This window comes from Lissotriton vulgaris, chromosome 2_1 (genome assembly GCF_964263255.1).
Source record: "Lissotriton vulgaris chromosome 2_1, aLisVul1.2, whole genome shotgun sequence".
NCBI lineage: Eukaryota > Metazoa > Chordata > Amphibia > Caudata > Salamandridae > Lissotriton > Lissotriton vulgaris.
In genome coordinates this window covers 784,601,858-784,622,267 of record NC_141687.1, presented here as the reverse complement: position 1 = coordinate 784,622,267, position 20,410 = coordinate 784,601,858, and the positions used below count along the sequence as shown (strand labels likewise).

Sequence of the window (20,410 nt, the reverse complement as noted above, 5' to 3'; positions counted from 1 at the left end):
TGCCCTAGAGGAGGACTGCCCATCTGCCCGCCCGAAACCAAACACTTCAGCTTTCTCGCAGTGCAAGAAACAGAAACATAAAATGGTATTTATAATACCATTTTATGTTTCTGCTTCTCACACTGTGAGAAAGCAGTGGGCCGACGCTCCTCTGCCTACATGGAGGAGCCGCCCCTGAGGTTAAAGTAGAATCTTTCAAAGCAGTTTTACTTTTTTTGTGCAGTAAAACAATCTCATGTCTGTGCAATTATGAGTAAAACGCCTAGGAATCATGAATTACTGTAGAAGCCGATTTTTCCACTCAAAATCCCCTATTTCATATTTTACCACATTTTCTGAACAGGTGGTAAATGTATATGTGAGCCAGTGCGTGGGGTGGGGTATGAGGGATGGGGGTAGGGAAGGGGAGGGAAAATATTTATTATATTAGCAGGGGAAAGCATTGTTAATTTCTCTCCATCTGACTTGCAATCAAGCCCTTAGTGATTTTTATCAAATGCTTGTATGATTTAATATATAATATGTTTTATGTTAGTAGCTGTCGCATAAACATTAGATCCACTCACCTGTAACAATACAGTAGTTCGGAGGTTCAAGCACTGCTCCATAAAACTGAATTATGTTTCTGTGACTGAGCATGCTCAGTATCTCCGCCTATAGATGAAAAAAATCATAATTACATGACTGGTTTGAAAAATAAAATAAGTGGTTAAAATTAGGCTGCAATGTTTTAGACTCTAGTACATGATTGTGATTAATATATAGCTCTAGTATACCTGAAACAGACCATAACTATGCAGTCAGAAACATTCCCAGCGTTCAAAAAAGGTCTACGGTACAGAAATTGAAGGTTATTTGTGTCAAACATTGTAAGTCTGTCGACCCTCAAAATACATGGTAACAATGGTACATGTAAGTATAAGCACAAGCTTATCAATTCATTTCAATCTAGTCTTTTGTGTTGAGTTCATTAAAAACGTAACAAAGGTAAAAAAAAAAGAAACAAAAATCAATCCTTAAAGCACATCACATCAAAATATAGAACTGTGTAAAAAGTAAATTTCAAGAGTTGGAAATCTCTTAATGATTACAGGACCATTTTATAAAACACATCTGTTTTTCTAGCAGTTTTAACCATAAGATTAAAACAGTGCCACCCACACAATTGTTTTAACACATGCAGTAATAATTACCAATAAAAGTGACAAAAGCCTTTTTGTCATTTTTACAGAGACGTCTTTAAGCACAAAATTAGCTAGTGCCATCCAAGCTGAGCTGAAAAAAGACAACAGCCTTTGACCACCCCAGGCAGAGTATTACAACTTTGCATTCGTAAAATACCATCCAAGACAACGTGGAATGAATGAAAGCAACACCTTATACATGTGTTTCTCTCTAATGAGCTTAGCAGACAGGTATAGATTTGTTCGGACACAAAGGAGCACCAGTGAAGTCAAGACAATACCCTTTCAGTCTGAGAGTACGACATATATTATGCAAATAATGAATCAGGGAACTCTGAGTAAGTCACAGAGTGGGTTTAGGTCAGAGAGACTGCTGACCCCACCCTATTTTGTAACTCGGTGTCAGTGGTTGGCACTTGGCCCTGGACACATCAGGGCGTAAACATGAAGCGTTCAGGACAGAAGCAATCAGTGAGCCATGCAAGAGACTGAGGAGATCACGCCTAAAGGCCTGTGAAATCCTCAGACGGGCAAAATTCAGCTGAGGCAGCCAGGTGCCGCTGCATTTAGCACATGTCTAGCTCCTAGCTGCCTGACCTGAACAAGAAGACCTTTGCTCAGCCAGACAAACACTCTTCTTGTCAGGGCTTCGCCCCTACAGACAAAATAAAAACAAAAATAACAACCCACTTGCACAGAAACTATACCACTTTCCATAAGATATATTTGCCGGAGATCCGCATTCTTTGAATTTACAGCTCTACTTGTGAGTTACTTCAAAGAGTGTGGATCCATAAATTGACCCCCATGGGTAAGAACATTTATAGGGGCATGTATTACCGTAAACAGCCACCAAAATAAAGTCAGTGAATATATCTCACTCTGTGTAATAACTGTACATGTTTGACAGGCTAGATTGACATTATAATCTCAAGGATTGACCAGGACTACCGCATGCATTTCTAGTTCAGTGCTAAAGGGAAGGGAACTGACAGTGGCAATCCATTATCGTAGAGGTATTTTCTCTGATTTTCTTTGTGAGATTACTGCTAATTTGCAGTCACATCAGATTACTGGGGCCTGATATTTAAACAGTTCGGCCACATTTGAGAGTTCCAGAGCTAGGCTGGTGACTGCCCCACCCTGATATTGACAATAACAGGGGCATATCTATGAGGTAGTGATTCCAGGTCTTAAAATGTAAGACCCAGAAAAATAAGGAGTTGCCGAGGGAATTGATCATTCCAGTCCTGATTCCAATGGATAGTCCTAATTCAGACCCCCAGGTATTCAACGCATAGATCTATCCAGATACAAGACAACAGATCAGCAGAGTTCCAGTGGAGCTCATAACCCTGATGGGGCCACTGGGTCCTGTTGCAAGCACTGTTTGTGTCCTGTAAAAGCACCTTTACAGTTCTAACAGCAAAAACACTCCTGTGCATAAGAACACTACCAAACACTCAGCAAACCTTTGCAACCTCTGCCATGAGTTAAAGGGTGGCAGTAGGAAGCTTTAGCACTCTGCTCGCAAATTCACACCGCACGCTTACCTGATTAAGAGATAGGCGGGGTGTGGATTAGGCCAACAAGACCACCACCATCACAGAAGCGGACACCATGTTAAATTAGGCAGCATTATTCATCAGGTGTTTCTGAGAATGGCAGTCAGGGTGGGCGGAAGGCTAGGGAATGGTGGAGGACTCCTTTGGGAATACAAGACAGCAATGATGTGTAATGTAAAGAATGTAAAATTTAGCAACTTCATGCTAGTCCTCTCAGAATACAGTTTTACGGTAGTATCACTATTACCTCTTCCGACCACATACAGAGAATAAAGTGTGATCCAACAGGGACAATGGTTTACAGGCAAACAGTACTATCTCTGTCACCCAAGATGTTTTTAAAGGTGTCAATTGTCGGAGGTGGGGGCATTATGGGGAAAGATGAATGGAATCCGGGAATTCTTCTAAATTCTCAGGGTCTGGGATACAACAGGGTGCCTCCTCTTCCCTCATGTACTGCCTGAGGACATGGGAGATTAGGAGGGGCTATGGGCCCCCAAGAGACTGCCTGTGGCACAGCCACGATGCTTGCTTGATTACAATCTTATTGACCACAAACCCCCTGCCACGGGCTCTGTCTCAGAGTCTTCACTCCACAGAAAATAGTAATGTGGATGTCACGGATTCCTTGCAGCAGCATAATTAAATATAAGAGTATGAGGCTTATCAGTATAACAAACAAACAGGGTCACAGAAAAACAGGTTTGGTAGAGCTGACAGACTTGAGGATTAACAAAGGTTGTATGCCAAAAATTCAACGAATTACAGGCGCCAATTCATAATTATAGGGGGAGTCACACACTGAGACATAGGGTAACATTTACATTTCAACAGATAAGGTGTTCTGCCATAAATTCGCGGAGCTCCTGCTCCAACAAACTGGCACTTACTATTTTCGCCATGACCCGCTCCACAAAGCTGTTTTTATTTTTTTAACGAAGTCTGAGCAGACTCTGCCATGGAAAACCTTGTACCTATCAGCCAAAGGACCTCCGAGTCGCAGTGGTGGTGCTCCTAACTGTTTAGGAACAGGGCCAGTTCAACTCATTATCCTTAACTGGTGGCCCTGTGCTGAGAAAATAAACAATGACTTCAACATACAGGGAAAAAAACTCTCTGCTTGACAGGGTCATGATTACTAGGTTTTTCAGAAAAATCCACCAATTTGGGGGTTTGCTATTGGAAACCAAAAAAAAATGCTGATGCTGTGCTACAGCAAAACGTTTGTTACAGAGATGCCCACTAGGAAGGTAGGGATCTCTAGATATGGCAAGCTATTATGTGCTCGTTCAGAGAGCTTGAGTGCCATCAACCCTAAAAGAAAGACCCCCTAAACCCCTTCACAGACTGCCAATATAGTCAAGCCTCACATCCCAAAGACCAGTTTATGTGAACCGCAGAGGGCCAACAATAAGAGAACAGTACAACATTCAGCATACTTCCTTTTGATGATGTATGGGTTAGCAAACATATACATCAAAACATATGATACAGTGTTGCATTATTTTGATATATGTTATGTATAAAAATATTAAGATTGCATTTAACCTTCTGCTGATTAAAGGGGAATTCGGGTCCAACTGTAGCGTACCTTCTATCAAGCCTACTTTAAACCAAATTGTCATGCATATTTACAATCTTTGTGTCAGATTTCAGAAGCCAAAAACAGCATAATTTAGGGGTGCAACTTCAAACTAGATATAGCACACCAGTCAAGGCAGAGCTACACTCTTACCCATTTCTAACATACGTGTCTTTCTACTGGAGAGCCCTGGGCAGAACCTCAGACTTCTACAATATGATCGTAAATTATTGTTATCGCATGAAGAAGATATTGTCCTTCTCTATCAGGAAGCGCCTGAATTAAACAGGCTGCTGCAGGTTAGATTACAACTGGCAAGGAAACCACCATCCAGCAAACTGTGACTTAACGGTGGGAGGTTTATGCGTGTTACACGAGGGAGTCTGTTCGCGTGGAAATTTGGACTGCCTCTGTTTTCTTTGGGTTTTTTTTAGAAAACATTTTATTGAAAATATAATACACATCAAGCAGAGCCAATCATAGTTATTGATCATTACAGTCATTAGTTGGCCTAATATAACAAATGATTCTCTCTGTACAAAGTAAGTGTAAATATAAAGACAATTGCATCCATCTATCCCATCATCATATGCTCTTGAAATCTCGCGTCTCCCTTAGGGGATTACCCTTGGTGAGTCTGCTTTTAATGTGTCAGTCACTTAGGTCCGGATCTGAATCTTTGGGTGAAGAGGCACATATGTTACCCTGAAAAGTATTCCACCTCCTCCATACTCGTGTACATTTTCAAGGGCACCCCTATTAATAAAGACTGCCTTTTCCGCAACCATGGTGCTATCAAGGTTACGACACCACTGCTGGTGTGAGGGGATCGTTGAAGCTCCCCAGTGCTGTGCGATATTCCTTTTGGTTAGTGTAATACTAATGGTTGCCCAGGCCTGTGCTGCGTGGTTTCGATCTGTGGGCTCCTACACATTAACCCCTTCACTGCAGCGGCTATTCCACCCGCAGTGCTAAGGGGGCGAGCGGAAGAGCGGAGGGCGCATGCTGGTGACGGAACCACTCCGTCACCAGCGTCGGTTGCGCTGTGCTTATCACGGAGCGGTTCCATCATAGCTGCGCCCGCTCAATAGAACGCTCAGCGCAGGCGCGGAATTCGCGCCGCGCATGAGCGGCGGGCGGGCCATGACGGAACCGCTCCGTCATCAGCACAGCGCCACCGCAGCTGATGACGGAGCGGTTCCGTCATCAGCACGGAAGAGGTTAAGCAGGCATCTCCGAGGTTCTGGGGGACCTCGCACCCACTCACCTGAGTGATCGTATCCATAACCGCCCTCCAGTATCGTGTGATGTGAGGACAGTCCCATATTGTGTGGTAGAAATTTCCTGTGAGCCCACAACCCCTCAGGCAAAGTGGAGTGTCAGCCCTTCCTATTCTGTGCATCGTCGGTCTAGTGAAGTACATTCTGTGCAGTATTTTAAGTTGCACGAGTTTTAATCTGGAAGGGGTCGCCACCTCTCTCGGGGACGCCAGCGCCTCCTGCCACTCCTGTTCCTCCACCTCCCACACCTCCGTCTGCCATCTTTCCGTTAGGGTTTGTGTGGGATCTTTTTGATTGTTAATCAACTTACGATATGTTAATGAGATTGCCTTTTTGGAAAGTGAGTCTGCTAACAAACGTTCCACGAGTGGAGAGGACTCGGGCAGGTCGGCTCCCGGAGATATGGTCTTCATTAGGGCGTAACTAATTTGGGTGTATCGGTATTGTTCCCTCCCTGCCAATTCATACGTTGCTTGTAGCTGTGTGAAGGGGACCACCCTACCCTTTTTCCACAGGTCGCCAACCCTGGATATGCCTTTATGGTCCCATCTTGTAAAGCCCTTGCTCTTACGGAGCCTGCCAAGCTTGGGGGAGTCCCACAGTGGCGTATGTTGGGGGATCACCCCCCTCCCATCCCAGCGCTCGTTGCGCCGTGAACCATACCTGCACAGTGTGGGCCGTGGGCCCTATTAGTGTGTTTTTCTTTGGTTTATCATATAGGGCACCTATTAGTCCACTCGTGGCAAGAATATGCCTGTCGATGCGCAGAGCTGGGTCGTCTTGTGGGGCGTGTAGTCATTGATTAATCACTATGAGTTGAGATGCCCAATAGTACAACCGAACATTAGGTAGGGCAATGCCGTCATCATACCAGCTCCGAGTTAATTTACACAGAGCTATTCAGTGAGGTTTTCCTTCCCATAGGAGGAAGCCCGCCTCCGCCTCAATTTCTTTAAAGTATGAGTGGGGAACTGGCATGGGTGTATTTTGTAGTGCATAAAGGAATCTAGGGAGAGCCACCATTTTAAACAACGCAGCCCTCCCGAGCAGTGTCAGTGGGAGGGAGTGCCAATTTTAACGTCACTCTTCAGCCTCCTCAGAGGTGGCAGTAGATTCCGTTCAATGAATTGTGCATGATGGGGCGTGATGTTTATACAGAGATACTTAAAACCGTCTTGTGCAATCCGTATCGTCGCTCCCCGGGGCAAGCGTGGGGGAGGGCCCTTAAGTACATAAAGCACCGACTTGGCCCAGTTGATTGAGTATCCTGAGACCCTCCCATATAACGCACAAATGTCAAGTAAGCAATTAATAGACCGTCTCGGGTGTGCCAGATATAGTAAAATGTCGTCTGCGTACAAGGAGATACGGTCCTCACAGCCCTCCGTCCATTTCATGCCTTGAATCACCGGGTCCCTCAATATCCATGCCACTAGTGGTTCTAGCACTAGGGCGAACAGCAGTGGGGAGAGGGGGCCACCCTGCCTGGTTCCCCGCCCCAGCGGAAGTCCTCTGACAATCGCCCATTTACTACTACCTGTGTCAGTGGCTGTTTGTAGAGTAGTCGTATCCAGGCACAGAATTTTGGTCCAAAACCAAAATGTCTTCGCAACGCAAAAAGGAAAGGCCACTCCACCCGGTCAAAGTCCACACTGGCATCTAGCAAGAGACTAATCGCTGTGAGAAGTTAGCCTGGCATATGATGGCCACTATTCTAGTGGGCACCTTGCACCAGTCTAAACAACCCTTATTGATGGTGGTTTTAAAGTCAACCTTATAGACAAGCTATCCTAGTTGTAGCATGGACCAGCAGTCTTAGGCTAAACTCCAAAGAGCATGTGAAGCTGTTTGTTTTACCAATTATAATCCCTTGAATACCAAATGAAAGGACACCACACAAGGTATATATAAATATAAATGTATTTATTTCTAACACAACCCCTCTGACTTCTTTATGAGGTCAGAGATCGAAGTACATCACAAGTTACTCAATTAGCATATGATAAGTTGTACAAATACAGTTTTGCCATAGGGGTCTCACAAACCATATACTAAGTAAGTCGTATAAGAACCACTTCAGGAATAGGAAATAGGCCTAGGGCCTAGGGAATCGCTGGAGCTACACTTGACAACCAAAGGTTAGGAAGTAGGAGACCCACGGGAGACGCGTGCAGTATCTAAAAACAGTTGCGAGTTACCATTGACTTAGAATGGAGAACAAAGGAGTTACATATTTACTGATTAAGGACACTTCCGGTTGGACTACGGCGAAACCCCTTTCAACTAGGACACTTGAAGAGTCAATACCAACTGGAGCACCGGAGTACTCGAGTTACCTCACCCAGGGAAGCCGGGTGCATAGGTGTCTTTTCGTGTCGGGTTTCGTCAATGCTTACAATGGAGATCTGTAAAAGAAGTGCTGCAGGTGGCCAGTGGAAGAGTGTCCGGGTGGATCCAAGAGTGGATCAAAGAAGTGAAGAACCTGAAAGCAGAGAGGACAGAGTCTGCGTCACTAGCCAGTGACCAGGAAGGAACCAGGAAGGAACCAGGCGATGTCGTGATGATCTCAGGTGAGGAGGTGAAGCTAGTCTCTACAGCCACGAGGACCAGGAGGCGTCGACGACAACCAGGAGCTGGATTCGAGCTGCCCCACGAAGGATCTAGTTGACTGCGGTGTCGGTATCCGGATTGGACCCAACAAGCCTTGACAAACGCAATCCACACAGGAAGTAAAGATTGGCTTCAGTTCAGACCAGCAAGGTCTGGGGGGCTTCTCCTTTGCAGGGAAGGTGGAGCAAGCCTGGAGCAACCAGGCCAGCGGTGTAAATTCAAAAGGAAGTCCTCGAAGGGCTAACTAGCCAGCAGGCTAGCAACCGGGAAGACGCGTCGAGCTGAAATTGCAGGAGTGTTGCGTGTTTATCTAGGTTCCTGATCGATACTGTGACCTTATGCCCCTATTCGGCTATAAATCCCTTTATTCCCTATATTGGCATAACCGTTCAAGTGCGATATTCAGAAAGTCATCTCTGGCCTCACACGAACAGAGCCACATTCCAGAATAGTTCTCTGCCACTTCCTTTGCAACCAATTAGTGCAATGACAGAGCAGAAGTCACTATCTGATATTCCTAGATTAACACTCCGAGTTCTTCAACAAGATAAAAACTCAGCAAACCTGGAAATCCCCGCTTGCTGTGTTTTGATTAGTAATGGAACTCTAATGAGCAACTGATAGCTATCACTTCCTAGTGACATCTTTAATTGACGTCTTATGTCCAGCAAACTTGCGTGAAACCAGGCACCTGTCAGGTATAAATACTACCAACGTTGCCTTAAGCAATTGCTGGTGTCCCATTGCTGTTGTATGCTGTATGCAGTACGCTGATGCTGCTGCTGTCCCTTTGGTGGTGAAGCTACTGATACCATTATCGCTGCTAAAGCGCGAACGATGGTGTGGTGAGCTTAGGAGCTGAACAGCCGTCCCTCTGCGAAGAGCCCAGCAGATGCCAACTGCCCGCGGACGCTGTCCCCCCTCCTCCTCGACGCGCTGAAGAGAGACGCTGCCTTTCTCGTGCTGAGAAATCCAGCTTCAGCGTTTCCGGTTAACCCTCGCGGGTGACTGGGATACCGAGTTCCTCCTGAAGGAGATACCAGACCTCCATCATTCTATTCAGAGGTATGGTGTTGACTAAACCCTTAGATGAGAATTCTTGAAGCAAACCTTGGCAAAACCAACTTAACTTAAAGCTACTTACTTACTCCCCTTCCACGTGTTAGGCTTAGGTCAGGCACACTGGGGTAGGCTTAGTTAGAAGCACCAGTTGAGTATGTTAGCCTAATGTATATATGAATGTATATATGTTTTATTACTTTTAAACCATTGTATGGCTAAGAAACCATATCAATGCTTTTACAGTATCATTTCGCAATACTTATCTTACTGTACGTACTTTTTATAATAACAAGTCTTGCAATTGTGGCAATACATTTCTCTTGTACGAGAAGAAAGACTGTTCAATAAATGTTAACCCTTTATTGACAAACGCCCGTCTCTCTATTCTCTACATATCGTGAAAGTAAACTGCACTAACCTGACTGAGTGAAATACATGTCTATTGTTTCACACGACCCTAGAGATTGACTCTTGATCTGAGGAGCAAAGTTGTCATGTTGCACGGTTGTTGGAAAGCTGAATCCCTTCTTATCTGTGCCAGGGAAGCTGATCACTTCCCATGCAGAGAAGAAAGTTTCCAGTGACCTCTGAGCTAGTTGGTAACACACCCAATTAAGTTTAGCATAGTCAGTGGAGGCCTGGAAGATCCGCACTTCTACGTCGATACTACTGTTTATGTTATTCCAATGCGCAGGGCCTAGTGGGAAACTAGGAACTACACTACATGGCGCCCAACGTTTGGTAAGGCGATAAATTAACGCAAGACGTTAGAGTAACTCAGTCGTGCATATTTCACACAGACCCCTTTCTCCCGTAAATACTCCAATAGACGTCTGGAGTGGGTGAAAGGTTAAAATCCGCCCGACCTTAGTAGGAAGAGATTCCTATGTAAAGCTCTGGTTTATTCAACGTTAAAGGATACAGTGGTTCAAAATATTGTGCACCTAATCTTTGTCTCCTTGGAGACCAACTCTGCAAACCTTGCATTTTAACAATGCCAGGAGAAAACGGAACCACTGGGGCCGCAGTAGATGCGATTCAGCAAGGTCCCGAATACACAGACCCGGATGCAATTATCATCCCGGTCCACTTAAGAAAATCTATAACCTTCAAACTTATAGAGAACGGACTGACACCACAAGGTGGTACAGTAATTTTCGTGATAGAGGCTCATGAGTATCGGCAGACAGAGGTATTCTATTCATGGATAAACTTTCCAGCTGCAAACGCTACAACAAAAGAGTTTCACTATTACAAAATAGAGGAACCTCCGGAAGAGTACGCTCCTTTCGAGTAGATTGAAATTCCACTTAAATTTCAAGAGCACCTGCTCTGGTTTAATGGCGCCCTAAAACATAATGATCACATTACCAGGCTCGGTCCACTAGGTAGACCAGGAGCAACGTGGACGGTTCTAGCCAGCTACACACCACATCCGGACATTGAAAAAATGTCAAAAGAAGATCTCTTAGTTAACATAGGAGAATTAACAAAAGCTTATAGAGAGTTAGTAAAATTATTTATTAAAAATAATTTAAACACTCCTAAAAAGAGCTGGGATGGAAATAAACGGATTGGTGTCACTACAACGCATGCTTTTACATCGCATGCCTTTACAACGCGGTTTTTACCACGCAGTCCATTACAACGCATAATGCTTTTAGGCGCTGGATAGTGAATTATTTAATTTACTATTCCAACTCCAGTCCCCGTGGATAGCAGGGAAGGTGTTGGATAGTAAATTAAATATATTCCCTATCCTGGAGCGCCCCCCAGCGCAATGCGTTGTAATGGTTTGCGTTGTAATGGTTGCGATGTAATGGTAGTGCGTTGTAAAAAATGCGTTGTAAGTGATGTTTACCAAATTAACAATCCACTCCCAAGGAAAAAGTTTTCCAGTCCAGAGGAAGGTCTCCTCGACGGAGGGAAAGAACTCCGACTCGAGAACACCAGTCTCCCCAGAGGGAGCCCTCTGAGAAAAGATATAACCTTAGAAATAGGGATAATCTGAAAAAACCTGATAGATATCAAAGTATTGATACACGTCCCTCTCGATCTTTTCCACAGAATTCGGAAAGAAGAGGACGGTCAGACCCAGGAGAGCACACCAAGTCCAAAGACAAGGAACCTGCTCAGAGTAAAAAATCTCAATTTCAGAAAAAGAAGGTAGCCAGTATTAGAGTAATCAACCATGCCGAGAATACTGAGGACACAGTTGAAAAACGGGGAGTGGGCACTGACAATGTTGGACAGTGCAGAAGAAATCAGTATAGCGCGCAAGATGTAAATGTAAATGTATTTGAGCTTATATAGCGCACAGCTACCCACAAAGGGTTTCCCGGCGCTTGCTTAGGGAACCCGTCCTGGTATTCCCCTGTGAGATAACCCCGGCAGGGTATCCACAAGGTGAAAGCCAGGCATCCCGCCGCGAGGGGCGGTTGAGTGATGAGTCATCTGGAGACAGTGGACACGAATGAATACATTCAGGTTGAAACTGCCGACACCAGACTTAGCGAGCCCCATAAGATATACGAAATAACATTGCGTATAGAGGGTGATAAGACTAGGAAAATAAGAGGTCTATTTTGGGATAAGCTCTCAAAAGGCTACGATATTCTGTTAGCTGAAAAAGATTGGCCCCCGGAGTTTGTCAGGGAGTGCCCTCGTGGCGAAGAAGTGATTATGCCTGCCTCTCGAATCACATTCCGAATCACAAAAAATATACATATGCAAGGAAATGAGCAGTAGCCCAGGCACCGGCATTGTATAAAAATCATGTAGGATGGGATGAGGACTCTCCTCCTCACAAAATCCAATTAAAAAGTGAACCAACTGCCCAACGGCAGTATCCCATTAAGCAAGAAGCTAAGAAACAGGTCAGGGAGATCTTAGATCAACTTGAATACCAGGGGGTGATTGAAACATGCACCTCTCAAATGAACAATCCTTTGTTTCCTGTCTCCAAGCCAGACAATTCATATCGTCTAGTTTTGGACTACAGACACCTTAATGCAAGTTGTAAAACTTTTGCAGTACAAAACTCGCATAGTGCAGCCCTAATAAATAACATAGTTAGGAAAAAATATAAAACGACATTAGACATATCTAATGGTTTCTTTTGTCAAAACATTGCACCAGAAAGCAGATATTTGACCGCTTTCTCAGCATTTGGGTCGCAGAAAAATTCTGTCGACTCCCACAGGGGTTCAAGAACAGCCCAGGACTATTCTCAGCTAGGGTAACAGAGTTACTACAAATATATGATGATGAGGCATTATCTTACGTAGATGATATCTATCTCACAGACGACGACTTGGATACTCACTTGAAAAGAGTGAACACCATTATACTTGGGTTCGCAGCAGAGGGTTACAAATTCAACTTTAAAAAGTCTCGAATTGCCCATCTGACAGTACTATTCTTAGGGTACGAATTATCAAGTGAAGGGAAAAGCCTAGCGGACAACTTCTTAGAGAAGTGCGCTGTACTCCAAGCTCCAAAAACGCTGAAGAATTTACAATCCATTCTAGGTTTTCTGAATTTCGGAAGAACATACATTCTAAATTACGCAAAGAGGGTTAAACCTCTCTACGAACTAATTAAACCTGATTTTAAACAAATCAATTGGACTCAAAAACACACAGAAATTTTGAGATCACTGCAAACAGACATGTTAGCAATAACAAAATTAGATACACGTGACAACACACGTGATCTTGTAATCCGAGTCATCCCAGGAAGATGCGGATTCACGTACCTGACCTCTAATGAGGGAGAAAAGGTACCTATTTCAATTAAATCTCACTTGTACACACAGGCAGAAAAAACATTCAGTCACACAGAAAGAACTGTGAAAGCAGTGCAAATCGCATTAGCAAATGAACGAGAACTAGCACACGGCAAACGGATTAATATCCTTACAGCGGAATCCGCCTTCGAAGCGCTATTCAGCCCAGTAAACCTGCCTACAGTGTCACTGGATCCGAAATGGATACAGTGTATAGATTCTCTAGGAGCGGAAGATGTGAAATACTATTTCGCCCCGCAATTCAAAGAACTGAATGATTTAAAATATGAAGAAGAGTATCCTCTGCCAATCGAAATTCTGCCTCTCCCACAGTACGCCTGTATAATCTATACAGATGGATTTGTACAGCATTTCAACGTAGAGAGAAAATCCTACGATGCAGCATGTGCGATCATTAAAGGTCGTTGGCTGTGCGGTAAATTCAGACCGAAAGTAACAAAAACTGAATCTGTAAGAAACTGTTCGGTTCAGAGAACTGAAATCAGATGTTTAAAGATGGCGCTCGAAAATGCAGAACGTGAATTCCCGACACTTATCGTGTGCGATTCTCATTTTTGCGTCAACTCTTACAACAATAAATTGCAGAGGTGGATTGAAAACGACTACAAAAAGATGACACAGGTGCCACAATAAAGCATAGATTGCTCTGGAAACAGGTAGCTCTTTTACACAAAGAACTACAAAAGACTCACGTGATTCACGCACAGAGTCTTCAACGTGATGGCGTTCACGTTGCAGGGAATTCATTGGCTAATTCAGCCACAGCGGAAGCAACTAACCCGGCTTCCGTAGCCACAAAAAAGCGTACAGAAAAATTCATAGACAGGGAAACCATGCTGGCAGTAAAAACGACCGTAAAAGGCGACTGTGCAGCACTGCCCGTGAACTATCCACTCAATTATGCATACGTAATCGATGCAAACTCCGTTCCTTTTGCTCGAATCCCTGGAGTGGGGGACAGAGTAATTCCAAACAGGAGCAGGAGGGGCTTCCTCTTACTGGAAGCACACATGGGGTTGGGTCTGAGACATCAAACAATTAAGGTTTCTCTGAAAGAATTACAATCAGAGTACTGGTGGCCAGGAATGAGCATAGATATTCAATGTTTTGCTCAAAATTGTGAAGACTGCAACAGAGATCGCAGTAATGAACAGGCCAGTGTAGTTTCAGGATCCCTGCTAGACAGCATAAGGCGGTCTATCTGCGCAATCAAAGAAGAGAAGCGCGTCCCATTGTACACAGTTAAGGCTAAACACACTTAAATAATGTGGCCTCCAGCGCTCGGCTGACGCTAGAACGGTTATAAAAGATTTGCGAGTCTTTATCGGCACATACGCAATTACCATGTTCCATTCTGACCAGGGTCCTGCTTTCAGCTCTCGAGCTAATAAGGAGGCCATGGCCAGCATGGGAATTGGGTTGCGGTATTCTTGTCCGTCGCACCCCGAAGGGAATAGTGTGGTAGAAAGAAAAAAACGTGACATAAAGCAATCTATAACAGCGAAGGTATTAGGTTCAGGCGCTGGGTGGGTCAAACATTTAATAAGTGTCCAGACTAGTCTTAATAACTTGCCAAGAAATTCTCTAAAAGGTTTCAGCCCATACGAACTATTGTTCGGAATTAGAATGAACATTCAGGAACTCGATAGTCAAATGTCAGTGGTACAAGAAAAAACAACAAACTTTGACATCAAAGATCGTTTGGCTGTTTTACAGGAACTGAATGAAACAAGAAAATCCTTAAGCAACATAAAGTTAAAGCAACATCCAGATACCACTGACGAGGCACCACAAGCAACAGCCCCAGCAAGGCCTGTCTGGATTCCAAAGATTGGGGATCTAGTCAGAGAAAAGATCGCGGTGAAGAAGGAATTTGGGCCTTCTTACAGAAAAGCAGTACCTGTCTTGGCAGTCACCGGAACAAGATCAGTTGTGCTACCGCCCCTTGCTGGTAAAAAGGAGAACAGAGTCGTGTTCATCGACCTGGTAAAACCACAAGCATGTGGCCTATAATCAGCAGTAGGCCCAGTGGACTCCCAAGAAACAACAGAATACCCAAACTTGCAACAATCCAAGAGGTTCAAACTGAAAGACTAATCACATTCGATCAGCCTGCAGTGCACAGTGAAGGACTATGCAATAATGGCATGGAACTCGTGCCTCTTGAGACACAGATTGAAACAGTTTGTCAAGAAACAACACCAGTCTACACTAATGTGGCATCAGAAAGTGCTACGGAGAGACAGATTGAAAGAACAATCCCATCAATTGACAGAACTGCCTCTGGTTATTTCATCAACTTCGACAACTTCTCTGAAGATCAAAACGACCCCGAAGTGATGCCAGAAACAAAAAAGTATTTTAAAGAAAAATCAACGGAACTCTTTCATCAACTGAAGGAAATCTACCTTGTTTCCCCTTGGTTAGAGTTCTGGTTCGGTATAGGTGTGTTTTTCCTCCTGCTTTGGCTCATCATGGTACTTTGTTTGGGAAAATTCATTGAGGGAAAATATATTACAATGGACACAGCAAGTCAGAACATCAACCTAGTCCTGAAACCACACAGATCATCACACGTGAAGAAAAGAGAACTGTCAACAGTAAATGTCACAGCAATTCCAATACCTGGTGGGGTAGTATGGGAGAAAACTGACTATGAAATATATGGTCCGGTCGAAATCCTGAAGTATCCTCATCAACTGAAGGTTTCCTTAAGTGACTTTGTAAAACCTAGTACATTCTCTGATGATTGGGACTTTAACAGTATTAATGACATGATGTCCGATTTAGTAATGTCAGCTAGATTCACAGATCATGATTATTTACAAGGTTCATCTAGTTATGAGCAGCTATTCTGTTACACACACTATGGTGATCATTACTTGCATAAATCTGCACAGCCTAGAAATGTTTTTATGTATAATCAATGGGAACATTGTGCTACACCACCTAAAAGCAGTTCTAAAGCATTTTTTGAGAAATTCAAATACTTCTCAGGGTTTAACACCAGTAATGCAGAAACGTTTTATTACAAACTGTTAGATAAAACAGGAATGAAAACAATGCTGACAAATTCTAAATTGATATATTCAGAAGCATTTTATGACAAAATGATGACATTTGGTTTTGATTATTGGAAAAATAATATTGAAACGAAAACAATTTGGGGTACAAAAGATTGGCAGGTGCAAGGCATTGAAGCACTATTTAGAACCTGCATGATACCAGAACAAATGTTGTTTTTAAATGACACAATACACCAAACATCTTGTCTTGGCCTAGCTAAGATCAAAGACCTTAAAACACCGTCTATACCAAAGCCAATACCTGAAAATACAACTTCAGATATTGAGTTAGACGTATCACAAATTTTACATTTTAACAGAACACATCCTGATTGGAAAAAGTGGTTAATCTGGCCTACTGACACAAACAACTGTCAAGATAGATTCCTGAATAAGACACAGGGGTTAACAATGACCAGACTAGACCCGAGATACTCCCAGAGACAACATCCAGGGATAATAACGACATACAGTGTAGGGAAACTCTGCCTTGAATGGCTAACATCCTCCACACTGGCTGAAATTAAGCAACACTTGTCTTTACTAAAAGATGGTGCTGATTTGCGCGATTTCATTCTTGGACCACGCAAACAGCGTCAAAAGCGTTTCATAGCGACCAGTATCTATGCTGCTTACAACGAGGCTTGGAAAGTCACACAAATTGAAACAGCTGAAAAAATACGAGAAATTGATCGTATTAATTTGGAGAAATCACTTTCTGTAGTAGACAATGGGTTAATGACTCTGTCTTCCAGAATATATTCGTTGGACAATATTGTATCCTCTGCCTTTGATGTGATAGATAGAGACTTGCTAATGTTACAACATGGCCAATCTCAATTACGTTCTATTATACAATTAGGCTGAACGCTGCAAAATCTTCGTTCAGGCTATGTGCCTTGGCGTTTAATCAACACAACGTCATTCTTTTCCATTTTTAACCTTACTGATAAACAGATCAGTTTGGCACGGAAAGGAGCAGACTATACAATCCTGAGCATCGAAAAACTTGAGAGATTACCATTGACAATGTCAGAGAGTCCTGTCATTGAATGGATAATACACGAAATTATCACCATTCCGATAACAACTTTCCGATTTAAAAAGTGCCTTGAGTACATACCTGCTGGCCAGTATGAACAATTGGGTAAAGGATATGTAAAATCTGAATGGAAATTACCATACACACATTCTTGCTATAGTGACAGCGACAAAAATGTATTTCTTAGTGGTGAAAATTGTAAACATTCACTAAGCGGTATACTTTTGTGTCAGGGTATTAATTTACACGGAGCATGTGATGGAAATTCAAACAACCTTTCATGCCACCAGCTAGTCACACCTGCAACTCAGATAGAGCCCTTCTTTATGCAACTTGCAAACGGGAGTTACATTCTTAGAACGGATCACAGATGTTGTGACCTTGTGCCAGGGAAAAGTTATCTAGTAAGCGTAACATCCATGGTCAAATGTTGTATGCAAGCATTGTTCCCGAGTGGGCCTGCAGACACAGTGACTCCCATCTGGCCTCGTCTGAATCTCTATTCTATACGAATTGATACTTTAAGCAAAATGAAGTCTGTGCTTTTGCAGACAACAGTGCCTATAACGTCATCAAAAGAGACGTATGATCTTCTAGTTGCAAGGACAGCTACTGAAGTTCATGAACTTTTATCAACAAATTGCCCCGTGCATTTCGTAGAAATACTTAGCCAACTCCTTAACATGTCTAGTGCCACAAGCATCCCAGGCATATTTAAGTCGATTTTTACGGGACTGCTAACACCGTTTCAAGCAATTTTGGGAATCGTTCCTAATTTTGTGCACTCTGTTTTTGGCGGCATACCACTATTTTTGGGACTCGTTGTAGGGATTTTATTTTTGACCCTCCTGCTTCGTTATGGCAAGCCGAAACTCAGACATAGCTCCCATGGGAATGGAAGAGAAAATCCTTGCAATGCGCTACCGGGACAGGATAACTAACGTCCTTGGATTGGCCAGGCTGAGAGATCTAAACATGACCTGGTTCCTTTCATTCAGACCTATAAGGCAGAACTGTATCTTACCGCTACTTCGATGTATGCTATGCGGAGATGAGTGCGTGTTGGACATCTGTCTTTCACTTCCATCAGCAGTACCAATGGACGTCGATACTTTGCTCAGTCCAATAACGGCTCACGCATTGTGTTGTCCCCAGCGGCTACCAATCCTGATGACGGCATTCGTTGAGACTCCTGTGCTACGACTAGGTGGTATCAGTGGAGCGAGTGACAAAAGCAACATCACCCGGGTACGACCTTCTGTGAGCATTGCTGATCCTGCCTATGATGACAGCAATCATTCTCACACCTGCCAAGTTACAGCACTATCGAATTTGGTTGAACTGTCACCTGATTTTGTAGACCAATTCTTTGAGAGCCTGTCTGATACGATGTTCTCACCCGTACAGAAACAATAACTTTTGAGAAGCTTTCCGACACACAGCGTTCCCATGAACTCTGAATTCGGCCTTCAGTTTTGATCAACAAAAACTGCTAAAAGCGTTGGAACTCTATTTCCCCGTTCAAGCAATAATTCTTTTGAATTGGACATTTTTTAATATTCAACCTTTTTTTTTTGCACGGACAATTCTTTGCTTAACGTAAAAACTATTCTTAGAGAACAGAAGCTTCACACTTCTATTTCTAAAGACACATCTAGAGACATAACAAACTTACATCAGCCTCTAGCACATATTATTGCAATACATTTATATGTGATGATTTATCTCGCCCTTCTTCTGTTTCAGAGATACTTCATGTGTAATTCTTTTTGCATAATCGTTCATTGATTTCATATGCAATAATTTTTGAATGATTTCTATGCTTCAAAAAACGTACAGTACCTAAATTTCACGTATTACAATATACACCTATTTCGAATGCATTTATGTATTTTGGGGTGGGCAATGTTACACATGCATCTAATTGCTCTAGTTTTAGTAATTTGATGGACATGAAAACGTGGAGTGGGTGTTGCGTGTTTATCTAGGTTCCTGATCGATACTGTGACCTTATGCCCCTATTCGGCTATAAATCCATTTATTCCCTATATTGGCATAACCGTTCAAGTGCGATATTCAGAAAGTCATCTCTGGCCTCACACGAACAGAGCCACATTCCAGAATAGTTCTCTGCCACTTCCTTTGCAACCAATTAGTGCAATGACAGAGCAGAAGTCACTATCTGATATTCCTAGATTAACACTCAGAGTTCTTCAACAAGATAAAAACTCAGCAAACCTGGAAATCCCCGCTTGCTGTGTTTTGATTAGTAATGGAACTCTAATGAGCAACTGATAGCTATCACTTCCTAGTGACATCTTTAATTGACGTCTTATATCCAGCAAACTTGTGTCAAACCAGGCACCTGTCAGGTATAAATACTACCAACGTTGCCTTAAGCAATTGCTGGTGTCCCATTGCTGTTGTATGCTGTATGCAGTACGCTGATGCTGCTGCTGTCCCTTTGGTGGTGAAGCTACTGATACCATTATCGCTGCTAAAGCGCGAACGATGGTGTGGTGAGCTTAGGAGCTGAACAGCCGTCCCTCTGCGAAGAGCCCAGCAGATGCCAACTGCCCGCGGACGCTGTCCCCCCTCCTCCTCGACGCGCTGAAGAGAGACGCTGCCTTTCTCGTGCTGAGAAATCCAGCTCCAGCGTTTCCGGTGTACCCTCGCGGGTGACTGGGATACCGAGTTCCTCCTGAAGGAGATACCAGACCTCCATCATTCTATTCAGAGGTATGGTGTTGACTAAAACCTTAGATGAGAATTCTTGAAGCAAACCTTGGCAAAACCAACTTAACTTAAAGCTACTTACTTACTCCCCTTCCACGTGTTAGGCTTAGGTCAGGCACACTGGGGTAGGCTTAGTTAGAAGCACCAGTTGAGTATGTTAGCCTAATGTATAAATGAATGTATATATGTTTTATTACTTTTAAACCATTGTATGGCTAAGAAACCATATCAATGCTTTTACAGTATCATTTCGCAATACTTATCTTACTGTACGTACTTTTTATAATAACAAGTCTTGCAATTGTGGCAATACATTTCTCTTGTGCGAGAGCAAAGACTGTTCAATAAATGTTAACCCTTTATTGACAAACGCCCGTCTCTCTATTCTCTACATATCGTGAAAGTAAACTGCACTAACCTGACTGAGTGAAATACATGTCTATTGTTTCACACGACCCTAGAGATTGACTCTTGAT

The 20,410-nt window shown here is 43.3% G+C and overlaps 1 protein-coding gene across 2 annotated transcripts in view; it reads right to left on the bottom strand.

Annotated features, from left to right (window-relative positions):
* Positions 1 to 20,410, bottom strand: part of MAP3K20 (mitogen-activated protein kinase kinase kinase 20) — a 1,049,056-nt gene that overhangs the window by 795,708 nt on the left and 232,938 nt on the right. For both annotated transcript variants that reach the window (XM_086956144.1, XM_086956145.1), the window contains exon 3: positions 567 to 654. In XM_086956144.1, coding sequence (XP_086812270.1) covers positions 567 to 654 — 88 coding nt within the window. The remainder of the gene's footprint in view (positions 1 to 566; positions 655 to 20,410) is intronic.